The sequence below is a fragment of the Entelurus aequoreus genome, linkage group LG14 (genome assembly GCF_033978785.1).
Source record: "Entelurus aequoreus isolate RoL-2023_Sb linkage group LG14, RoL_Eaeq_v1.1, whole genome shotgun sequence".
NCBI classification, from domain to species: Eukaryota; Metazoa; Chordata; class Actinopteri; order Syngnathiformes; family Syngnathidae; genus Entelurus; species Entelurus aequoreus.
In genome coordinates, this window is record NC_084744.1 from 20,670,085 (window position 1) to 20,693,913 (window position 23,829).

General features: G+C 36.8%; 1 protein-coding gene across 2 annotated transcripts in view; it reads left to right on the forward strand.

Annotated features, from left to right (window-relative positions):
• Positions 1 to 23,829, forward strand: part of si:ch211-39i22.1 (germ cell nuclear acidic protein) — a 56,226-nt gene that overhangs the window by 24,020 nt on the left and 8,377 nt on the right. The window contains exons 3-9 of one of the 2 annotated variants that reach the window (XM_062069191.1): positions 732 to 1,080; positions 1,187 to 1,293; positions 1,441 to 1,549; positions 5,481 to 5,510; positions 13,485 to 13,577; positions 15,991 to 16,017; positions 18,499 to 18,513. In XM_062069191.1, coding sequence (XP_061925175.1) covers positions 732 to 1,080; positions 1,187 to 1,293; positions 1,441 to 1,549; positions 5,481 to 5,510; positions 13,485 to 13,577; positions 15,991 to 16,017; positions 18,499 to 18,513 — 730 coding nt within the window. The remainder of the gene's footprint in view (positions 1 to 731; positions 1,081 to 1,186; positions 1,294 to 1,440; positions 1,550 to 5,480; positions 5,511 to 13,484; positions 13,578 to 15,990; positions 16,018 to 18,498; positions 18,514 to 23,829) is intronic. The other variant, XM_062069192.1, reaches the window with a different exon arrangement.

Here is a 23,829-nt window from a genome sequence, read left to right on the forward strand (position 1 = left end):
TTGATATCGTTTATTTGAATTAAGTGATATAGTTTATTTTCTGATACAAATCAATAGTGTAAAATGGAAGCGTTATTGTGTTATCATTATTCTTTCTTTGCGCTTGAAAATGTCAGGTTACACCAGCTAATTTTAATAAGCGAATGTTAGCATCAATGTTAGCAACTAGAATCAAGTGTAAAAATCATGAGCGCAGGTTTAAAATAAAATACAAATATTCTTGATAGATAGATGATAGAATTAGTTTACATATTCAAATGTTGTATTGTTCTTTTTTTCTGTTGTCAAAAATGGTAGCTTACACAGGCCAGTTTGATTAGTGAATGTTAGCAGTTTGTCTGCTAGCTCAAAAGTGTAAAATTAAATGCGCTGACACATATCAGCGCACGTTTAGAATAAAATAAAAATATTCTATAATGATAGATAATAATAGAGTATGATTACGTATTCAAATGTTTTATTTGTCTTTTCTTCTGCCTGGCTAGTTAAATTAGCTGCTGTTAGCTTTATGAGTTCACCTTCTGGGCTGGCATATTTAGTGTGCTTTCATGCGCGTGAATGCTTTCTGGCAAAATAATCTTTAATTAATTTCTATTTTCTTCCATTTTCTATCCCAAAACAAGCAATTAGTTTGTTTAGATACAGCCAGCACAAATGTTGCACTGTATGTTCTGACATTTTGGGTACATTGATCCATGCCACAGTATTTAACAAGACTTGAATTATTCCAGAAAGCACTAACAGATGGGCTCGAAACCGAGCCGACTGAAGCTGCGGCCCGTGAAGAAGTGAACCCTGCTGAGGGAGAAGCAGAACCGGAGGCTCCTTCAGAGGCAGACCCAGAGCCTCCTTCAGAGGCAGACCCAGAGCCAGGACTTCATGCTGAGGTGGAGCCAGAACGGGAGGCTACGGCAGAAGAAGCAGAACCAGAAACTCCCGCGGAAGAAGAAGCAGACTCCCCCGTAGTAAACGAAACGGAAGCTGCTGCAGAAGGAGAAGGAGAACCGGAAGTTCTTCCAGAAGGAGAATCTGAAACAGAAGCTCCTGCTACAGAGTCGGAAGACGCTACAACAACACAAGGTGAGAAGATGTTCACTGTTAGTGTCGGCGTGCAAATCCATGCCTTGTCTCTTCTTATCAATGGAGGCTAATTAAACACGGCTCCTCCTCATCTTCTCTCTCTAAGGACCTGCAGCTGATCCAGAAGTGAAAGAGCCGGAAGCTGAGCCGCACATTCCCAATGTTGACGAGCAGCCCTCTGCCAGCACTGAAGTACCACCTGCACACAAGGAGGTCAGTGGAAACAACGTGTCAGCAGGAATACTGACTGTTGCCGTTATTCTGGTTTGATAATTGCACACATGCGATCGAATGCAAATGACAGAGCTCCACATGGCTTTACATGGATGACTCCCCGTGCTAAATGACACATTACAACAGGGTGGATCTGAAGTGGACGATACAGCTGTGCAGCATGGAAAGGAAGAGCCGGCTTCTGCGGGCGACGAGGGAGAAGCGGCGGTGAACACAGAATTAAAGTTCACGACAGGTAAAAATAAATATACACTAGTCTTCTGTTTACTCATATTGTTTGGAATTTAGGACGATTTTGCACAAAAATGACAACTGTCTCTCAACCTTTTGTTATGCTTTTAAGTTGCAAGCCAAGTTGAAGTAGTTTTTGTCACAGGGTTGTGCCGTTTGAGCACTAAAGAACGAATATATTGTTACACGTTGCTGGTCCTGCTTCGTTTACACATTAAACCAGGGGTCCCCAAACTACGGCCCGCGGGAAGCCCCAAGTTAAAAAAAAAAGAGTAACAATAATATTATTTTAAACATTTTTTTATTATGATTTTTTTTAATCTGTCCTTTCTAATCCCTTTTCTACCGCTTGTTACTCTCGGTGTCTTCTAGCCGCTCAGGCAAATCATATTGTCTAAAAATGCATTTTCCTATCGATAACGTGACATCATCACGCTCGGTATATACATATATATATATATATATATATATATATAGCACTGTCCAAAAGTTTGGACACACCTTCTCCTCATTCAATGCGTTACATTGTAGATTGTCACTGAAGGCATCAAAACTATGAATAAACACATGTGGAGTTATGTACTTATCAAAAAAAGGTGAAATAACTGAAAACATGTTTTATATTCTAGTTTCTTCAAAATAGCCACCCTTTGCTCGGATTATTGCTTTGCACACTCTTGGCATTCTCTCCATGAGCTTCAAGAGGTAGTCACCAGAAATGGTTTTCACTTCACAGGTGTCATAGTTTTGATGCCTTCAGTGACAATCTACATTGTATATAGTCATGAAAATAAAGAAAACGCATTGAAATGAGAAGGTGTGCCCAAAGCATTAAAAACATGTCGTACCTGTCGGCAGCCTACACGGCGAGTCAGCCCCGCCGTAGCGTCACATTTAGAAACTGCAGATTGGAGCTGGGAATATTTGGGTACCTCACGATTCGATTACGATTTAGGGCACAGGTGTCAAACTCAAGGCCGCCACATCATTTTGAATGGCCCGTGAAAGCCTGGAAATAAACAATATACAATATGCATCAATATAGTAGTTTATCTTTCTTTCTTTTTTTTATTTTGACAGGGAAAAAAAGACATGTACTGCATGCAATTATATATCTTTTAAACTTTATCCATCTAATATTGCAACAGATATTATATTATCATACATTCGAAACCTTTTTGGGGTAAAAACATACTTAAATATCGACTTAGCCTTATGATTTCAAAGCAAGTTATCCATCAAATTGTACACTGTAAACATGACAATATATATATATTTTTAAAAACAGCTCGGTCTTCAGAATCCTACCGTAAGAAAAAAACTGTGGTACCATTTTTACATTTACAGCAATACACTGTGAAAGCAGCAACCATATTTTTTTTGCAAAAAAAAAACAACAACAAAAAACTGGCAGCTCAATCATCAGAATTTTACAGTAAAATAGAATGTGACCATTTTACTGTAAATTTTATGGTAAAAGTCTGCATTTTTTTGACTGCAAAATCCACAGGTTTTTTTTCTTTCTTACAGTGTAGGTAAAATATACATTTACCAATCAAATGCATAGGTGTACATACATGTAAAGAAGCATGTATGTTTCTTTTATTAATGTTACAAGCGGCCGGCCCTCTGAGAGCAGCCAAAACTGCAACGTGGCCCTGAATGAAAACGAGTTTGACACCCCTGATTTAGGGGCTACAATTCGATTATAAATCGATGATTTATTCATCTATAATCTATATATTCCATCGTATTATTATATTGTACATTGTTAAAATATTGAATATTATTATTGAATAATAAATAATAGGGCAGCACGGTGGTACAGGGATTAGTGCATGTGCCTCACAATACGAAGGTCTTGAGAAGTCCTGAGTTCAAACCCGGATCTTTCTGTGTGAAGTTTGCATGTTCTCCTCGTGACTGCGTGGGTTCCCTCCGGGTACTCCGGCTTCCTCCCACCTCCAAAAACATGCACCTGGGGATAGGTTGATTGGCAACACTAAATTGGCCCTAGTGTGTGAATGTGAGTGTGAATGTTGTCTGTCTATCTGTGTTGGCCCTGCGATGAGGTGGCGACTTGTCCAGGGTGTACCCCGCCTTCCGCCTTCCGCCTTCCGAATGCAGCTGAGATAGGCTCCAGCACCCCCCGCCACCCAAAAAAGGGACAAACGGTAGAAAACGGATGGATGGATGGATTATTGAATATATATATATTCTAAATGTACTACATTTAATTATTAATAATGTTAATGGGGCGGTATAGCTCGGTTGGTAGAGTGGCCGTGCCAGCAAATTGAGGGTTGCAGGTTCATTCCCCGCTTCCGCCATCCTAGTCACTGCCGTTGTGTCCTTGGGCAAGACACTTTACCCACCTGCTCCCAGTGCCACTCACACTGGTTTAAATGTAACTTAGATATTGGGTTTCACTATGTAAAGCGCTTTGAGTCACTTGAGAAAAAGCGCTATATAAATATAATTCACTTCACTTCACTTAATAATATGTCTACAAGGCTCCTCCTTTGGCTACAGACGTGTGTAGTAATGCTTCATTTCGGTTTTTGATATAGTGCGTGCAGCATAGATACACTTTATAGAAAACTAGATATGTTAAAACTGTTGTAGCCTGCTTAGTTAAAAAAATAAATAAATAAACGTCCTTATTTAGACAGCAAGCATCCTTGATTTAATTTCTGCCTTCTAAAACCTCAGAGTGTTTTTAAAATGCTTATTTGTAAACAATATGCCATATAAATGTCAAATACTTGCTGTAGTTGCGTAAAATACAATAAACATGGTCTCCATATGAAGAAACGCTTTTAAGTAAGTTTTATTTTTAAGTAATTGGGGCAGCTCAGTTGGCAGAGCAGCCGTGCCAGCAACTTCAGGGGTCCAGGTTCGATTCTGGCCTCCGCCATCCTAGTAACTGCCGTTATTTCCTTGGGCAAGACACTTCACCCTTGTTCCCAGTGCCACCCACACTGGTTTAAATGGAGCTTAAATGTTGGTGATGGGTTTCACTATGTAAAGCGCTTTAAGTCTCTAGAGAAAAAAAGCCCCCTTTAAATATAATTCACTTCATAATCCACCATAATGATCATTCCACGGTGTTTGCGCAGCATGTCTGCCATGTTAATGGAATGTTCAGATGGCTATTTTATTTATTTTTGGAGTATAGTATAGACATAATATAGTGCATTTTTGAGTGTGTAAGATGTCCTTCTAAATTCATGCGAGGCTTGAACTTGATGTTGCCAGTAGGGATGTCCGATAATGGCTTTTTGCCGATATCCGATATTCCGATATTGTCCAACTCTTTAATTACAGATACCGATATCAACCGATACCGATATCAACCGATATATGCAGTCGTGGAATCAACACATTATTATGCCTAATTTGGACAACCATGTATGGTGAAGATAAGGTACTTTTTAAAAAAAATTATAAAATAAGATAACTAAATTAAAAACATTTTCTTGAATAAAAAAAAAAGAAAGTAAAACAATATAAAAACAGTTACATAGAAACTAGTAATTAATGAAAATGAGTAAAATTAACTGTTAAAGGTTAGTACTATTAGTGGACCAGCAGCACGCACAATCATGTGTGCTTACAGACTGTATCCCTTGCAGACTGTATTGATATATTGATATATAATGTAGGAACCAGAATATTGATAACAGAAAGAAATGGGGGGAGGGAGGTTTTTTTGGTTGGTGCACTAATTGTAAGTGTATCTTGTGTTTTTTATGTTGATTTAATAAAAAAAAAACAAAAAAAAAACAAAAAAACGATACAGATAATAAAAAAACTGATACCGATAATTTCCGATATTACATTTTAACGCATTTATCGGCCGATAATATCGGCAGGCCGATATTATCGGACATCCCTAGTTGCCAGTCTAACTAACACTCTTTTGTTGTTTCAAGTGGCACCTCCTGCTCCAGAAGTTCACTCAGGTATGTTTTAGTTGTTTTTTAATACCTTTAAAGAAATGCTGAATGTAGTTTCAAACTAACAATAAGCTCTGAGATATTTTGCAAGTAGGACTTTATAGTGAAGTTTTCCCAGAATGCCATGTACACTTGGATTTTTGGAACATCTCAATGTTGTGTAATCTTTCATTTTGACAAATGCACGTGTCTCTTATTACATATTGGACAGCACCTCCCCATTTTCTCAGCATAATATGAAACATGTTTTTTGGCCGAAACACAAATTACCTTGACAGCTTATGAGAAAGGATTGTGGCTCACTTAATTTACCTTTGTGAAATTGGGGTGGTTACGATGTAAGCAAGAAAACTCCCAAATGACCTCAGTGGGTTTTAATCACGGTTAGTATATTTTGTCTACGCAAGTTTTCTCTCAAAGTCTTGTTTTCTGACACTCGATTTACTGCCTTTCTTTTATTCAACGCCTTGCTCTCACTAGAGCTATTCATCTGTTAAATATTAACACGTCAAGCAGTGCACTTTTAACATCTTCCAAGATGGATAGCTTCCATTTTTGTTGCACAGAAATAACAATGAAGTGTCCTCCTATTTTCACATAGGAATTCATTGAATCGTAATAATCGGTTCCAGGATCAAACTGTCACCATCATGAACTGTTAAAAAAAATTAAAATAACATTCTCATCCGTCATACAAGTGTGAAAATAGGTTAACCACAGTTGGCCAAAATGTGCTGAACAACCTGGTCAGAGATTTAGGAGTTAAAATAGGCCTTGTCTTATAGTTATGTTTGTTGACATATTGCCGCTTAGCTAGCTATAGTGTACTGAGCAGCCAGGACGAGACATGGGTGAACTAACTTTTTATAGCTCGGTTGGTAGAGCAGCCGTGCCAGCAACTTGAGGGTTGCAGGTTCGATCCCCGCTTCCACCATCCTAGTCACTGCCGTTGTGTCCTTGGGCAAGACACTTTACCCACCTGCTCTCAGTGCCACCCACACTGGTTTAAATGTAACTTAGATATTGGGTTTATCAATGTAAAGCGCTTTGAGTCACTTGAGAAAAAGTGCTATATAAATGTAATTCACTTCACTTCACTTCACTTCACCTTTCACATTTGAATCGATACGGTACCAATACCCATTACCTTGAAATCGAAACTGGTACACAACGGTACCAATTTTTGGCACTTCTATGCAATGTTCCCTCTAATTTTTCATGTGTCTCAGCCAGGGGTCTCAAACTCATTTTAGATCGGGGGCTACATGGAGAAAAATCTACTCCCAAGTGGGACGGACTGGTAAAATCACAGCACGATAACTTAAAAATGAAGACAACTTCAGATTGTTTTCTTTGTTTAAAAATAGAACAATCACATTCTGAAAATGTACAAATCATAATGTTTTTTTTGGTTTGTTTTTTTACACTTAAATGTTGCGGTTAATAGTATTCTATCTTTATTTGTCGTTATTTATACGTTCTGAATAAATTATGTGATAATGTTCATCATTCAACTCATTGGTGTTCATTTTCAATCTATCAAAATTAAAAAAATCATCTCAAAATCAAATTACAGGATGTTATTTATGTAGTTTGCTCATTTTCCTAGACTGGTGCACTAACATCATGTGGTTTATTTTGTTTACATATGTAGCATAATCTACAAAGATACAAATAATTGCTATTGCGACATCTAGTGGACACGTTTTGAACAGCAGTTTCTTTCATTCAAAAATGTTGGCTCATTTTTATACTTAGCAAACTCATTCCGCGTGTCGTATGAGTAAACCTGGTTTGCGGGCCTGTGGGCCGTACATTTGACACCCCTGGTCTAAGCAAACGCAAACACTCCCGGCGCATTCAGTGGAGCACATGTGAGCAACAGCAGACGTGCACACTGTGGCCATACTAGCATCACACCTGTCCCAAACCTGACTTAATAACAAAGTAAAATGTTTTAATATAATAATCACATGACATTTTCATGAGATCATTTTCTAATATTAGTAATTTGGCCCATTTACAATGAAAATACCAAACTAATTTTGTTTTTCATGAGCTGTGCACTAGTATTGTATGTCTGGGTAGGGCTTCTACTATAGAAATAATTTGTACCCCTTTCAGAGAACACATTTAGCTCCCCTTAAAACATTCTCATGTTGCACAATGAGATGTAAACACAGGATTAAGTGTGCATTCCTGTAACTTTCTGCCTGTGAAATATATATTTTTATTAACATTTCTGTAATATACGGTAGTAACATCATTACATGATTAATATCCATAAATTAACATTCTTAATAAATGATAGTAGAATAAGCACATATCGGATTGGGGAGTCGTAGTGTAACGGCCTGGCATTTACACTTTGTGTGGTGTTGGAGTTATCTGACTTTTTGTGTGGCCATAAACGCATCAGTGGCTAAGTGCTTTTATTTCGTGTGTTGGCCCAGGTGGGAGAGAGTGGCTGCTGTTGATATGACTGATTACAAAGAGTTGGTTTAAGCCTGGTTTGAAAAAATTACCAGTTTTCTAAATATACGTTTTTACTAATATTTTTGGTATGGTTACGGCCGATTATAATCAGTTTTGCTTTGTAGAGTGACCGATGGAATTCCTGTTCTCTTTTAAAGGCGTTACAATAATTGAATAATGTTAACAAACATTGTTTCGTCTTTTATGGCCGCTTGTTGTCACCTGTCATTCACAGAGTTGCACTGCAAAATCCCACAGAACAAATAGTTATGTGTTTAGTTTGTTTAGAATTCAGTTTGGATTTTATTTTGTGCGCGGCATAGATTTGCTGTGCGCAAACGACGCATGAGCAACGCCCAGGGGTGCACCTCTGAGGGAACGTTGCTTCTATATGTGTTCATGTGTTATTAAATGCTAATTTGTTTATAATAATATATCTTTTTTTTATCTAAATTTTAGCAGTGAACCGTGCTCTCCAGTTGTTATATATTTTTCTTTTATTATATAGTAAACTTTGAATGTAATAATAATAATAATAATGGATTAGATTTATATAGCGCTTTTCTAGACACTCAAAGCGCTTCACAGAGAAGTGAGAACCCATCATTCATTTTTACAACTCATTCATTCATCATTCATTCTCCGGTGTGAGTGGCACCGGGGGCAAGGGTGAAATGTCCTGCCCAAGGACACAACGGCAGCGATTTTTGGATGGTAAGAGGCGGGGAGCGAACCTGCAACCCTCAGGTTTCTGGCAAGGCCGCTCTACCCACTACGCCATGCCGCCCATGTAGTTGCATTATGATGTGTTACCTAGTCAGGGAGTAGTCTTTGCCATTATGCCATTAAGCTGAATTTAGTCTTTTGTTACACTCTAGAAGTGTTTCTACTGTAAATATTGTACTTATTAAGATGTTTGATTGTAACATGCATCTTAGTTGTAGTTTCCATTACCAAATTTGAAGGTGTTTAAATCGCCATGTAAAATTACTAATGCTATATCAGTAGCATATATTGAAATTCCGATGTAAATTAGCATCAAGTTGGCACATTTTGAAAAGTGAAGCCTTACTGTATTTTCGAGTGTTTCTATCAGACATACTTGCTTTGTTGGCATTAGAAATTGCAACATTACCTAAAGCAGGGGTGTACACACTACGGTCGCGAGCCAAGTGCAGCCCACCGACATCTCCTAGTAGGGCCTGCCAACATCGTCATAATTCTCACAGGGCGATTGTTTCCACTTTAACAACCTGACAACTTTGATGATCTCACCATCTAGTGGACAATGTGAGCAATCCAGGCCTATGACTTGTATTTCGGCTCTGATTGATAAAAAGAACATAATTTACTTATATGACTTAATTCAAACAACCTTCCCTTGTCATGGTGCAAAAAAAAATCAAATCCAACCAACACAAAAAGTGAACAGAAATGGTCACGCACCACACATCCTGCTCACTGAACTTTGTGGACATTATATATATAAAAAAAAATCAAAATTACACCCATTTAAATCCATTTTCTTTCTTTCTTTCTTTTAGTTTATTTCGAACATGAACACATTTACATCATAATACATCACACAATTTCATATCATTTCATTTACATCATGCCCGAAAAGGAGTAGGAAGAAGCAAAGCTTATTTAATCCTACCCCTTTCCCACTTCAAAGCGTTTACAATTATATAAAATCATTTACTGACCTTTTTATATAATAAAATAACATCTATGAATTAGTATATACAACAGTTTGTAATATGTAATTAATTAATTCAGTCATTATTAACATACTGAGATGAAGAATATTTTCAATAAGGTTGGAAGTTTTTCTCATAATTCTTCTTCTTTGTACTTTGTAAGCACTATTAATTTAAACAATCTCTTAAACTGGATCATGTCAGTACAATTTTTAACTTCTTTACTTAATCCATTCCATAATTTAATTCCACATACTGTTATACTAAAAGTTTTAAGTGTTGTACGTGCATATAAATGTTTTAAATTATTTTTTCCTCTAAGGTTATATTTCTCCTCTTTAGTTGAGAAGAAATGTTGTACATTCTTTGGTAGCAGGTTATAGTTTGCTTTGTACATAATTTTAGCTGTTTGCAATTTTACCAAATCACCAAACTTTAATATTTTTGACTTAATAAATAAAGGGTTTGTATGTTCTCTATATCCAACATTATGTATTATTCTAACTGATCTTTTTTGTAACATGGTTAACGAATGTAGCGCACATTTGTAGTTATTTCCCCATATTTCTGCACAATAACTCAAATATGGTAACACTAGTGAGCAGTAGAGAATATGAAGTGATTTTTGGCCCAGGACGTGTTTTGTTTTATTCATTATTGAAATGTTTTTGCCACCTTATGTTGTATGTTTTGTATATGAGATTTCCAGTTCATTTTATCATCTATTAATACTCCCAAAAATCTGGTTTCTTTTACCCTTTCGATGTCTACTCCGTCTATTTGTATTCGCGTATGATGCTCTTTCCTACTATTACCAAATAGCATTATTTTAGTTTTACTGAGATTCAAAGATAGTCTGTTTTTGTCAAACCATCTTTTTAATTTGTTCATTTCTTCTGTTATTATTTGTATTATCTTCTGTGTGTTCTCTCCTGAACAGAAAGCAGTTGTATCATCTGCAAATAAAACTAACTTTAAGTCCTTTGTAACTTTACAAATGTCGTTTATATAAAGATTAAACAATTTTGGTCCCAGTATTGATCCCTGCGGCACACCACAGGATATATCTAGCCGTGTTGACATATTTTCACCCATCTTCACATATTGCTTCCTGTTGGTTAAATAGCTTCTTACCCAGTTCAATACCAAACCTCTGATGCCATATCGTTCTAATTTTTGTATTAAAATATCATGATTAATTGTGTCAAATGCTTTTGTTAAGTCCATGAATACTGCTGCCGCACATTCTTTACCATCTATTGCATTGGTAATTTCCTCTGTTATTTTAATTAATGCTATTGATGTTGAGATATTTGCTCGAAATCCATATTGGTTCTCCACGAGCGTCCCACTTTTGTTAATAAATAAATCTAATCGACTATTGAATAATTTTTCCATGATTTTGGAGAATTGTGGAAGTAATGAAACTGGTCTGTAGTTAGTAAACTGGTGTACGCCTCCATTCTTATAGATTGGTACGACTTTTGCAATTTTCATTTTTTCTGGGAATTTTCCGGTTAAAAATGATACATTGGTGATATATGTCAGAGGTTCTGAAATGTCTTCTATAACCTTTTTTATCGTTACCATATCTATTCCATGACAGTCGGTTGAAGTCTTGGATTTACAATTTTTTACAATTTTGATTATTTCTTCTTTTGTTACACTTTTAAGAAACATGGAATTGGGATTTCTGTCTATGAGCTCACTCAAGTCCTCAACTGACCCATCATCTGCATTTGGAATTCTTTGATCCAGATTTGTTCCGATATTAACAAAATAATCATTGAAACGTTCAGCTATTTGGTTCATATTGTAATTTTTTGTATGTCCATCTAGAAAGTACTGGGGGTAATCTTTCTTAGCACCATTTTTAATGATGCTATTTAGGATGCCCCATGTTGCTCTCATGTTGTTTTTGTTCTTGTTTAATAATTGACTGTAGTATTCCTTCTTACATGTTCGTAGTATACCAATTAGCTTGTTTTTATATTTCTTATACTTATTTTCTGCCTCTATAGATCTTTGTGTTATAAATATTCGATACAATGTGTTTTTTTTGTGACAAGCATTTTTCAGTCCTTTTGTCATCCACGGTTGGTTGTTTTTCTTTTGCTTCTTACTACGTTCTTTCCATGGGCAATGTTTATCATAGAGTGTTAGAAAGGTGTTGACAAAATTCCCATATGCATCATCTACATCATCTTCATTATATACATTGTCCCAAATTTGTTTCCTCAGATCCTTCTTGAAGAAAATCATTCCTTCCTCTGTACATAGTCTTTGAAATGTCTTTTTGTCAATGTTCTTCTTCCTGTAGTTCCCATCATAAATAGTAAAGACTGGCAGATGGTCGCTGATGTCGGTTGTTAACAGTCCACTTGTTATATTATTATCAAAGACATTAGTGAATATATTGTCAATAAGTGTAGCACTGTGACTTGCAATTCTGGTTGGCCTTGTGATTTGAGGATACAAACTCATACTATACATTGTATCTGTGAAATCATTAATGGACTTTTGCTTGTTGGGGTTCAAGAGATCAATGTTGAAGTCTCCACATAAAAAGAGTACTTTTTGACTGATTCCATTGAAAGTTCCCTAATCCAGTCTTCAAATCCTTCAATACTTGAGTTGGGTGCCCTATATATACAACTGATCAATACATTTCTATTTCTTTCATGACATATCTCAATGGTTATACACTCTAAAACGATTACATTACAAAGCACAATGATAAAAATGCAAAACACTCTTCATACTTATCCATGTTTGGCATATATTAGCTGCTTGATATTTCTGATTGACTACAAAACTTTTAAGGAGGTTGTCACGGAAGTAAACAAAGGTAGAACTCGAACTTTCACATACTCTTAATATCCAGTTATATTGATTATGTATCCATTATATTAATATAAGTACACATATATATATAGGCTATATACATAAATATATATATATGTATGTATGTATGTATGTATGTATGTGTATATATATATATATATATATATATATATATATATATATATATATATATATATATATATATATATACACACACACAGACTAGTGTATATACAGGCTATACAGTTACTTTACATGCAGTCAGCTTTTGGCCCTCGTTCAAATTTTTTAGCCTAAGTCAAAAAGTTATGTCAAAAGTCAAAAAGTTTGGACACCCCTGACCTAGAGGAAGTTTGGCTCAATCCTCTCTAAGTGCTGCTTGAGTATAGTGTCCCAACTGTTTCTCTTTGCCTATCCTGGCTAGCTTCTTTGGTGGTGTCACCAAAAAAACAAAACACTTTTGACCTACATAATGTTACACTGGCAATAAGAGTGCTGATGTTGGACCTTAACTGGTTGTTCTCCAGCTTCACGCTCGTATCTAGAAAGAAACATGTTTTACATACAGGTTTGATTTACAATCAAAATTTATTGTACAAAACAGAAATCAGTATATTATAAACCATAAATACTGAACTGATCTGTCCTTGACCTTCCTTTGCCCAACGCTGCTTACATTATATAAATCTTTCACGGTTTTCCCCAAGAGCACAGAGCTAGCTATAATGTATCGCTGCTGTCAGATAATATCTGAAAATCTATGTCATCACCAGTTCACACGATCACTGTCGACGCCCTGTGCTGCTATTGTAACAGCCTTTTTATTGACAACAGCCTTGCGAGGCATTTACTCTTAGCCGTGAGGGGAATGACACCAAGATGGGGAGTTACTGTGGCGATGAGACACCAGATTGGGAGGGTGAATGTTTTTTTCTCACCACTTTGGTTTGTGTTTTGTCAGATGGAGGATTTGACTTGGAGGATGCGCTGTCAGCAGGCGGCGCACAAGACACGCCAACGCAATCAGGGCGGAGCCACAGTGCTGGATCAGGGGGTCAGTGAGCTAGAATGTTGGGAAGAACCTCAGCATACGTGATAATATACACTATATTGTTTGTTGATTGCTAACACGAGGAACAAACTGGGTATATTACTGAGGAGTCAATATATTTTACGTTTTCCCTCAATTATCGCGCGGGTTACATTGCATACCACCCCTGTGTTAAGTGAATTTACAGTATTCATTTTTATGATGCCTTATAAGCCCGCTACACAGCTTCCACACATACTTATAAACATTGTGCTCTTGAAATACTTCATACACTGTAAAACGTACGTAATTCCAACCTGAAAACTTGGATCGGTACTTAAATCTCAATGTACTTAATGGTATTTGCACTAAGACCGCAGTAATTGAACCGCAAAGACTGTCTTTGTCTGATTTGTTCACAGTAGTTTGAAATATTATTTGCCTTTGTAAATAACAGAAGTAATCTGTTACAATGTTAAACTGTTGTCATCCTAAATAATGTAATAAGTGCATAGGCAATGTTTGGAGGTAATATTCTTAACTGTCAGATAAAATAAGTTGCCACTTTTTGTACAGCATATTGTACAAAACCCAAAACCAGTGAAGTTGGCACGTTGTGTAATTCGTAAATAAAAATAGAATACAATGATTTGCAAATCCTTTTCAAGTTATATTTAATTGAATAGACTGCAAAGAAAATATATTGTATTTTCGAACTGAGAAACTTAATTTTTTTTTGCAAATAATCATTAACTTAGAATTTAATGGCAACAACACATTGCAAAAAAGTTGTCACAGAGGCATTTTTACCACTGTGTTACATGGCCTTTCCTTTTAACAACACACAGTAAACGTTTGGAAACTGAGGAGAGCAATTTTTGAAGCTTTTCAGGTGGAATTCTTTCCCATTCTTGCTTGATGTACAGCTTAAGTTGTTCAACAGTCCGGTGTGTCCGTTGGGGTATTTTACGCTTCATAATGCGCCACGCATTTTCAACGAGAGACAGGTGTGGACTACAGGCAGGCAAGTCTAGTACCCGGCGGTGTTTCTGGGTGTTGTTGATAAATGGCTTTGGCTTTGCATAGTAGAGTTTTAACTTGCACTTACAGATGTAGTGACAAACTGTAGTTACTGACAGTGGTTTTCTGAAGCGTTCCTGAGCCCATGTGGTGATATCCTTTACACACTAATGTCGGTTTTTGATGTAGGGATCCAAGGTCACAGGCATTCAATGTTACGTGCAGTGATTTCTCCAGATTCTCTGAACCTTTTGATGATATTACAGACCTTAGATGGTAAAATCTCTAAATTCCTTGCAATAGCTCATTGAGAAATGTTGTTCTTAAACTGTTCGACAATTTGCTCACGCATTTGTTCACAAAGTGGTGACCCTCGGCCCATCCTTGTTTGTGAATGACTGAGCATTTCATGGAAGCTGCTTTTATACCCAATCATGGCACCCACCTGTTCCCAATTTGCCTGTTCAGCTGTGGGATTTTCCAAATAAGTGTTTGATGAGCAATCCTCAACTTTCTCAGTCTTTTTTGCCACTTGTGCCTGCTTTTTTTAAACATGTTGCAGGAATCAAATTCTAAATGAGCTAATATTTGCAAAACACAACAACGTTTTCCAGTTCGAACTTTAAATATCTTGTGTTTGCAGTCTATTCAATTGAATATACAGTATGTTGAAAAGGATTTGCAATTCCTTGTATTCTGTTTGTTTATTTACAATTTACACAACGTGCCAACTTCACTGGTTTTGGGTTTTGTACTTTTATCGACACTATCTACATTTGCATTTGAAAATATTTATCACGCACATACACACTGAAATGTTTTTGATTTGAATTCCCACCGAGTTTTGCTGAGCGAAAGCTGCTGTGGCCATTACGGAGAGGATTTTTTTTCATGAATATTAAAATACGGCAGAAATACGGGGACAAAATTGTGACTTTGCAAGGTAAAAACACTTTTTTCCTACTCAAGGGTGAAAAGATGGTTGAAAATAGGTTTCAAAACTAAACCTAAATCTGAATAAATAAATTGTGTAGCGTGTAAGCACAGTGATTGTTATTTTTCCTTTCTTTAACTAGCTTCCCACACAGAGTGTTTCATTCCCACGCTGGAAAAATAAGAACAACAACGTAGGAACAAGAGAGCTTTTCTTTTTTTAAATTTTTATTCTCCACCTGAAAGTTGAGTCAGCTAGGTGGGTATAATCATTATAATGGAGTGAAAGGCTCTCCTCCTGTGAACTCTGTCATTAGTGGCTTTGTCGGGCATGTTGAAGCAAGTACAAGGGAGTCATAATGACACATGTATACACAGGGAGGCAGCCCGCAAGAGCCTTTGCCTTTAGATCAAATAAACTTGAACTTTGAGCTTTACTGTATGTCCAACCTTCTTTAATATCTCACCTTTTTTCCTTCCATAGCACATGTTGCTGAAGCCACGGGAGAAGGTGAGCAAATCCCCATTATATTACTGTATGAATGAACACAATCACCTAGCAATGTCGTACACAGTGCATCTGGAAAGTATGCACAGCGCTTCACTTTTTCCACATTTTGTTATGTTATAGCCTTATTCCAAAATTGAATACATTAATTTTTGTCCTCAAAATTCAACACATAATACCCCATAATGACAATGTGAAAAGGTTGTTTTTAGACATTTTTGGAAATGTATTAAAAAATTAAAAACTACAAAAATCACATGTACATAAGTAAGAATTTAGAGGACTACTATCTGCTACTCATTCAAACTCTTTGGGTTTTGCCTTTAAAGTCCTCCTGTGTCCAGGAAACTATTCCTTGAGTTAGTTAAAATGACCAAAAACAACAAAAAAGTAGTTTTGAGAAAATGAAATTATCAATCTTGTCACACTCGTATTGATTATATACTGATACTAATACCAATTTATGAATTGACTGCGACATTGCTGGCACAGTGACGGTTGTTATATTGTCCTCTCTTTAGACCAGTGGTTCTTAACCTTGTTGGAGGTACCGAACCCCACCAGTTTCATATGCGCATTCACCGAACCCTTCTTTAGTGAAAAATAAAATGATGGGGTTTTTTTCAAATTCAAGACAAAGTTATATGTTTTTGGTAACACTTTAGTATGGGGAACATATTCTAAGTAACAAAGACTTAATTTAGAGTTATTTGGTTAGGGTTAGGGCCAGGGTTAGAGGGTTAGGGTTGTAATAAGGCCATGCCGAATAAGGCATTAATAAGTACTTAATAATGACTAGTTAAGAGCCAATATGTTACTAATTTGCTTGTTAATAAACAACTAATTAATGGTGAATATGTTCCCCATACTAAAGTGTTACCATGTTTTTTTTACTGGTGCACAAAATGAACTGTGCATGAACATCACCTTGTTCAAACAACAAAACCAACACAGTGCATAAACTCACAACAAATTACACACCTGCAAATCAGTCTGACTTCTGCTGTTGCCGTATCCGTAATACGCCGATAGGGAGAAGTTTTTATTTACTCGATGAGTCGGGTGTGTCTTGACCTCCGCCAAACCCCTGAGCCCGAACCCAGGTTAAGAACCACTGCTCTAGACTCTTATTAATCTACTTGTTCATTTCCTATTAATAACTGCTTAATTTCTGCTGTAACACATTTCTATCTTTATACTTAATAATACTTGATAAGGATACTTAATATACTAAGAAATGTAGTTGTTTTTTTGTTTTTTTTTACCATAATGGAGTTGATTATTATTATTAGTTGAGTATATCACATACTTTTTCACGGAAATAGTTAGATTGGTGGCCGATTGGTTTGGCACATCATTAATTGTTTTACAAAAAAAGCATCATAGATAAGGTGCCATAACAACATCTTAAGATGTCGTGTGTGCGCTTACCAGAACAATAAACAATATTGATAAAACAAAATCAGGAGCAAATCGACATTGTGCGTCCCCCTTGAATACCAGTGCAGACAAAGCAGGAACTGAGTGGATAACTGGTGACAGGTGAAGGAAACAGTTGGGTGGTGGGAAAAAACGTAAGGAAGTGGCTTGTCTGCAAGGACAGGATGGAGGGAAAAGAGGCAAAAGACGTGTACATTTTAGCCGTAGCAGACTTAAACACACAGGATATAACTGGCATGCCCTCCACAATGCAAACAGGATACAGGAAGAGGATTTTTTTTTTCTCTTCTTTGACTTGTTTATTTACAAAACCCAAAACCAGTGGAGTTGGCACGTTGTGTAATTCATAAATAAAAACAGAATACAATGATTTACAAATCCATTTCAACTTATATTCAATTGAATAGACTGCAAAGACAAGATATTTAATGTTCAAACTGAGAATCGTAATTTTTTTTTGCAAATCATTAACTTAGAATTTAATGGCAGCAACACATTGCAAAAAAGTTGGCTCAAAAGTCAGCCTGTTTACCTGTGGGATGTTCCAAATAAGTGTTTGATGAGCATTCTTCAACTTTCTCAGTCTTTTTTGCCACTTGCCAGCTTTTTTTAAACATGTTGCAGGCATCAAATTCCAAATAAGCTAATATTTGCAAAAAAATAAAGTTTTCCAGTTCGAACGTTAAGTATCTTGTCATTGCAGTCTATTCAATTGAATATAGGTTGAAAATGATTTGCAAATCATTGTATTTTGTTTTTATTAATATTTACCATTTACACAACGTGCCAACTTCACTGGTTTTGGGGTTTGTACATTTTAAAGTTTAATTTACTATAAAGTAATTACCAGAAATAGCTTTTCTACATCAGATTACAAAACTTTGAAGTATTATTGTCTGCTTAAAGTGTCTCTAATTCCTAAATAGTAATTGTGATGATTTCATAAACTGTATCTGTCTTTTATCTAAATGCTGTTCAGTCAGTATGTACTTCTTTCATATGTTAATGCCAATATGTCTTTGTTCTTTTTCTTCCCAATAACAGTTGCTGAAGATGAGGGTGAGTGCTCTTTACCTACTTGTTTACTTCTCGTTAAACCAGCTGCAACAACATTCCTTTATTTGTTTTCTGACATATACTTTACGTCTGTCGGTGTTGGTGTACTAATCACGAGGCCTAAGTAAAATAAATGCCATTAATTTGAACTAATCAACATTTAAACAATGAATCACGCTGGCACAGGTTGTTTTCATGGGCCACAACATTAGGTACACATGCCCAATCGAAACGAAAATACAGAATGCCGAAACTGCGGTGTGGTATGTGCACGTACACGTCCGCGCCCTCCACCTCTTTCTTTTATTGACTCATCTTGATGTATCATTTCTTTTGCGACTCATCTCGTCTCTTCTTTTTTAAGTGGACTTCCTCCCATCTTCTATTTCATTCACTCGGCTGCCCTTTACACCCCCGCTTCCCCCGTCACAACCATACATCCTTCCATCTCGTCGTCATCTATTGTGGCGGCACAACATCCTGCCTTTCTATCTGCATGGCAACTGCACCCAATGGAAAAAGGGAAAAAACAGGGAGGAAGCAAGCATTGAAAATGTTGCATGCTGTGAGACGGTGTGCAAATGAATGGGTGTTGTCATAGTAACCAGATTCCAGGTGCAGACTTTTGTCGCCGCTGTGAATGTTTTCATGTGTTATAATTACTTTTTAGTTGAGATCATTAAGGCACGAAGCTGTGGTAAAACCATACACACTCATGCGCACTTTGTGCATTTTTTGCGGAACTTTCCAGCTGAGATGACATTTTCGCAGCGAGCAGTCATACCTGAATTGTTCCAAGACAAGGTCGCCACGCAATAAACTGAGACTGTTTCAGGGCTTCCCCAGGCTAAATCAGGGCCCTAAGTAGAATTTTATTTTGAGGCCCCTCGCCCCTTATTACAAAATGTCTTCTCACTTTTCACACATTTATGTCAAATGATTTTTACTTTTTATTTTGATCAAACTTTAATTTAATTTAATTTGATGCGTGTTCTGTACTAAAATGAATTGATGGGAAATAAATTGTTCTATAATGTTGGTTTTTAGTAAAAAAAAACTAGTTTAACATACAAACCCCAAAACTAGTAAAGTTGGCATGTTGTGTAAATGGTAAATAAAAACAGAATACAATGATTTGCAAATCCTTTTCAACCTATATACAATTGAATAGACTGCAAAGACAAGATACTTAGAGGCCTACTGAAATGACATTTTTTTTATTTAAACGGGGATAGCAGATCTATTCTATGTGTCATACTTGATCATTTCGCGATATTGCCATATTTTTGCTGAAAGGATTTAGTATAGAACAACGACGATAAAGATCGCAACTTTTGGTATCTGATAAAAATAGGCTTGCCCCTACCGGAAGTAGCGTGACGTAGTCAATTGAACATATACGCAAAGTTCCCTATTGTTTACAATGATGGCCGCCAGAAGTGAGAGAGATTCGGACCGAGAAAGCGACGATTTCCCCATTAATTTGAGCGAGGATGAAAGATTTGTAAATGAGGAAAGTGCAAGTGAAGGACTAGTGGGGAGTGGAAATGCTGTGAGAGCCGGGGGTGACCTGATATTCAGCTGGAAATGACTACAACAGTAAATAAACAAAAGACATATATATACTCTATTAGCCACAACACAACCAGGCTTATATTTAATATGCCACAAATTAATCCCGCATAAAAACACCTAGGTGTTTGTTATGCTAGCTCCTAGCTACTAGCTACTAGCTCGAGCTAGTTATAGCTCGAGCGGGTAATATGGACGGGATCCCGTATATATAACCCGCCAATACAATTCAAACACCTGCACAACACACACACTCACTCAGCCCAAAGGACCGTTCACCTAACCCAAGGTTCATAAAGCTTATATATTTAATCAAAGTTACGTACATGACACGCACATACTGGCAAGCAATCAAACGTTTGGAAGCGCGCGGGTGGGACCTGATATCCAGCTGGGAATGACTACAACAGTAAATAAACACAAGACATATATATACTCTATTAGCCACAACACAACCAGGCTTATATTTAATATGCCACAAATTAATCCTAATGCTAGCTCCTAGCTCCTAGCTACTAGCTCGAGCTAGTTATAGCAAGCGATCAAATGTTTGGAAGCGCACCTGTGTACTCACGGTATCGCAACTGTGTATCCAAATCAAAGTCCTCCTGGTAAGAGTCTCTGTTGTCCGAGTTCTTCGATCTTGACTGCATCTTTCGGGAATGTAAACAAAGAAGCGCCGGCTGTGTACGTGTTGCTGCTGACTTCCCTCGCAAAATAGACACTTCGCACCGACAACTTTCTTCTTTGCTTGCTCAGCTTCTTTCTCCATAATGCAATGAACAAATTGCAACAGATTCACCAACACAGATGTCCAGAATACTGTGGAATAATGACATGAAAACAGAGCTATTTCGTATTGGCTTCAATGGTGTCCGAATACTTCCGTTTCAATGATTGACGTCACGCGCATACGTCATCCTCAGAGGCGTTTCAAACCGGAAGTTTAGCGGGAAATTTAAAATTGCACTTTATAAGTTAACCCGGCCGTATTGGCATGTGTTGCAATGTTAAGATTTCCTCATTGATATATAAACTATCAGACTGCGTGGTCGGTAGTAGTGGCTTTCAGTAGGCCTTTAGTGTTCGAACTGGAAAACGTTGTTATTTTTTGCAAACAGTAGCTCATTTGGAATTCGATGCCTGCAACATGTTTCAAAAAAGCTGGAACAAGTGGCAAAAAAGACTGAGAAAGTTGAGGAATGCTTATCAAACACTTATTTGGAACATCCCACAGGTTAACAGGCTAATTGGGAACAGGTGGGTGCCATGATTGGGTATAAAAGCAGCTTCCATGAAATGCTCAGTCATTCACAAACAAGGATAGGGCGAGGTCACCACTTTGTGAACAAATGTGTGAGTAAATTGTCGAACAGTTTAAGAACAACATTTCTCAATGAGCTATTGCAAGGAATTTAGGGATTTCACCATCTACGGTGCGTAATATAATCAAAAGGTTCAGAGAATCTGGAGAAATCACTGCACGTAAGCGATGATAGTAACTACAGTTGGTCGCTACATCTGTAAGTGCAAGTTAAAACTCCACTATGCAAAGCGAAAGCCATTTATCAACAACACCCAGAAACGCCGCCGGCTTCGCGTGGCCAGAGCTCATCTAAGATGGACTGATGCAAAGTGGAAAAGTGTTCTGTGGTCTGACAAGTCCACATTTCAAATTGTTTTTGGAAACTGTGGACGTTGTGTCCTCCGGACCAAAGAGGAAAAGAACCATCTGGATTGTTATAGGCGCAAAAGCCAGCATCTGTGATGGTATGGAGGTGTATTAGTGCCCAAGGCCATGTAACACAGTGGTAAAAATGCCTGTGTGCCAACTTTTTTGCAATGTGTTGCTGCCATTAAATTCTACGTTAATGATTATTTGAAAAAAAAAAATTATGTTTCTCAGTTCGAACATTAAATATCTTGTCTTTGCAGTCTATTCAATTGAATATAAGTTGAAAAGGATTTGCAAATCATTGTATTCTGTTTTCATTTAGGAATTACACAACGTGCCAACTTCACTGGTTTTGGGTTTTGTAATATTGCACAGGTTCCTGGCACAATTCCGACCGAGAGTAGATCCTTGTACGTTAAATTACTAGCCCAGCACTGACACTGTGCACCACGGGAGAAATTAGCCATTATTCTTATCGGTAACAGAGCAGGGAGAGGCTAGGAGAGCATTTGTGGTCAAATTGTCTTTCAGTAATTGTCATATTACATGACCTTCTTAATGCATACAATTAATGATGCAAAAAACCAATACAATCTAGGTCAAGATATGCTGTGCATTAGAAGAAAAATGTTGTGCTACAGTATAGTTGACAAAGGCTAAATGAATTGCTGGAATGAATCGTGGTATAGTAGTTTATCAAATAAGCCAGAGAAAAAACTAGTTGTGGAGTTAAGATATGCAACCATGAACGCCAAGTTTCGCTCAACTTTCATGGCATGGAAAATATTGTTTCGATGAAACCGCCCTTTCGGCAGTTCCACCATACTTTTTTACTTTACATACTGTACGATGAGGTGGCGACTTGTCCAGGGTGTACACCGCCTTCCGCCCGAATGCAGCTGAGATAGGCTCCAGCACCCCCCGCGACCCCAAAAGGGACAAGCGGTAGAAAATGGATGGATGGATGGATACTGTATTAACGTAAAAAAAACTTATTAGTGCTGTCCAACAATATATATATTTTTTAAATCCAATTAATCACACTCTAGAATTTGGACTGCACACGATTATTGCAGTACGTTTGTTGATGGTATAAGAAAGAAAGACTTGAATATTTTGACACAAATGCAATTTTCTTGTCAGAACATGTTTTACTTGAATGCATGTCGTTTACTTTGATCAAAACTTGATAACAGTTTTATCTCAAGTCCTGTTTTTTGTGATTAATCGCTTGTGTTCACACGCTAACTTTGACTGTCCTAATATGAATACATATCTTCCTACATGGTGGTCTATATGCAATATACTTGACCAATGACACAAATATACTTTAACACTGGGGCTGATTTAAAACATCTAAAAGTGTTGAAATGGACAGTTTTTATTTAAAAATGACCCTTACCCTATCTTCTTGATAATATCGTTTTTTCCATTTGCTTACCGTACACACAATTTTACTAACTGTGTGTCATTTTTCAAAAGGATTTACACACTTTTCCAAACACAACATTCAATTTTCTTAATTCCTAGATTATTTGCAAAATGACACACTTCGGTCAAAACATATGCCCATACATCAAAATAAAGCAACATTTGTAAAAATGCAGTTTTATTGTCATCTCACTCACACAGACTTCAAATGATAAGACACTATTGGAGTGAGTTACTCAGAACAGTGATAAATACAAAACACATTTGTAAAAACCCATATTTTACTATAAAAAATCGCATGTTTGGGGCATTTTGCCCGACCTTTTTAGCATATGTGATGAATGGTTACTGTAACTTGACAAATTATATTGGCTATTCCATAGCAATCATCATTGTTTACTTTGAAGTGGGCCTATACGTAAGGACATAAAACAGAAAGTAAAAATATCCTGTAATCTTTTCAAGAACTGCTCAACAATGATGCTGCAAACTTCAAATATGTATTTTTACCACAGTCAGGTAAAGTAACATATCACAGTAGTCAACATTGATATGCAGTACAAATTACAATCTGAGACAAATAAAAAACAGTATAGCTGTAGCACCCACTTGAAAGCTGTATTTTCAATTTATTTATTTTT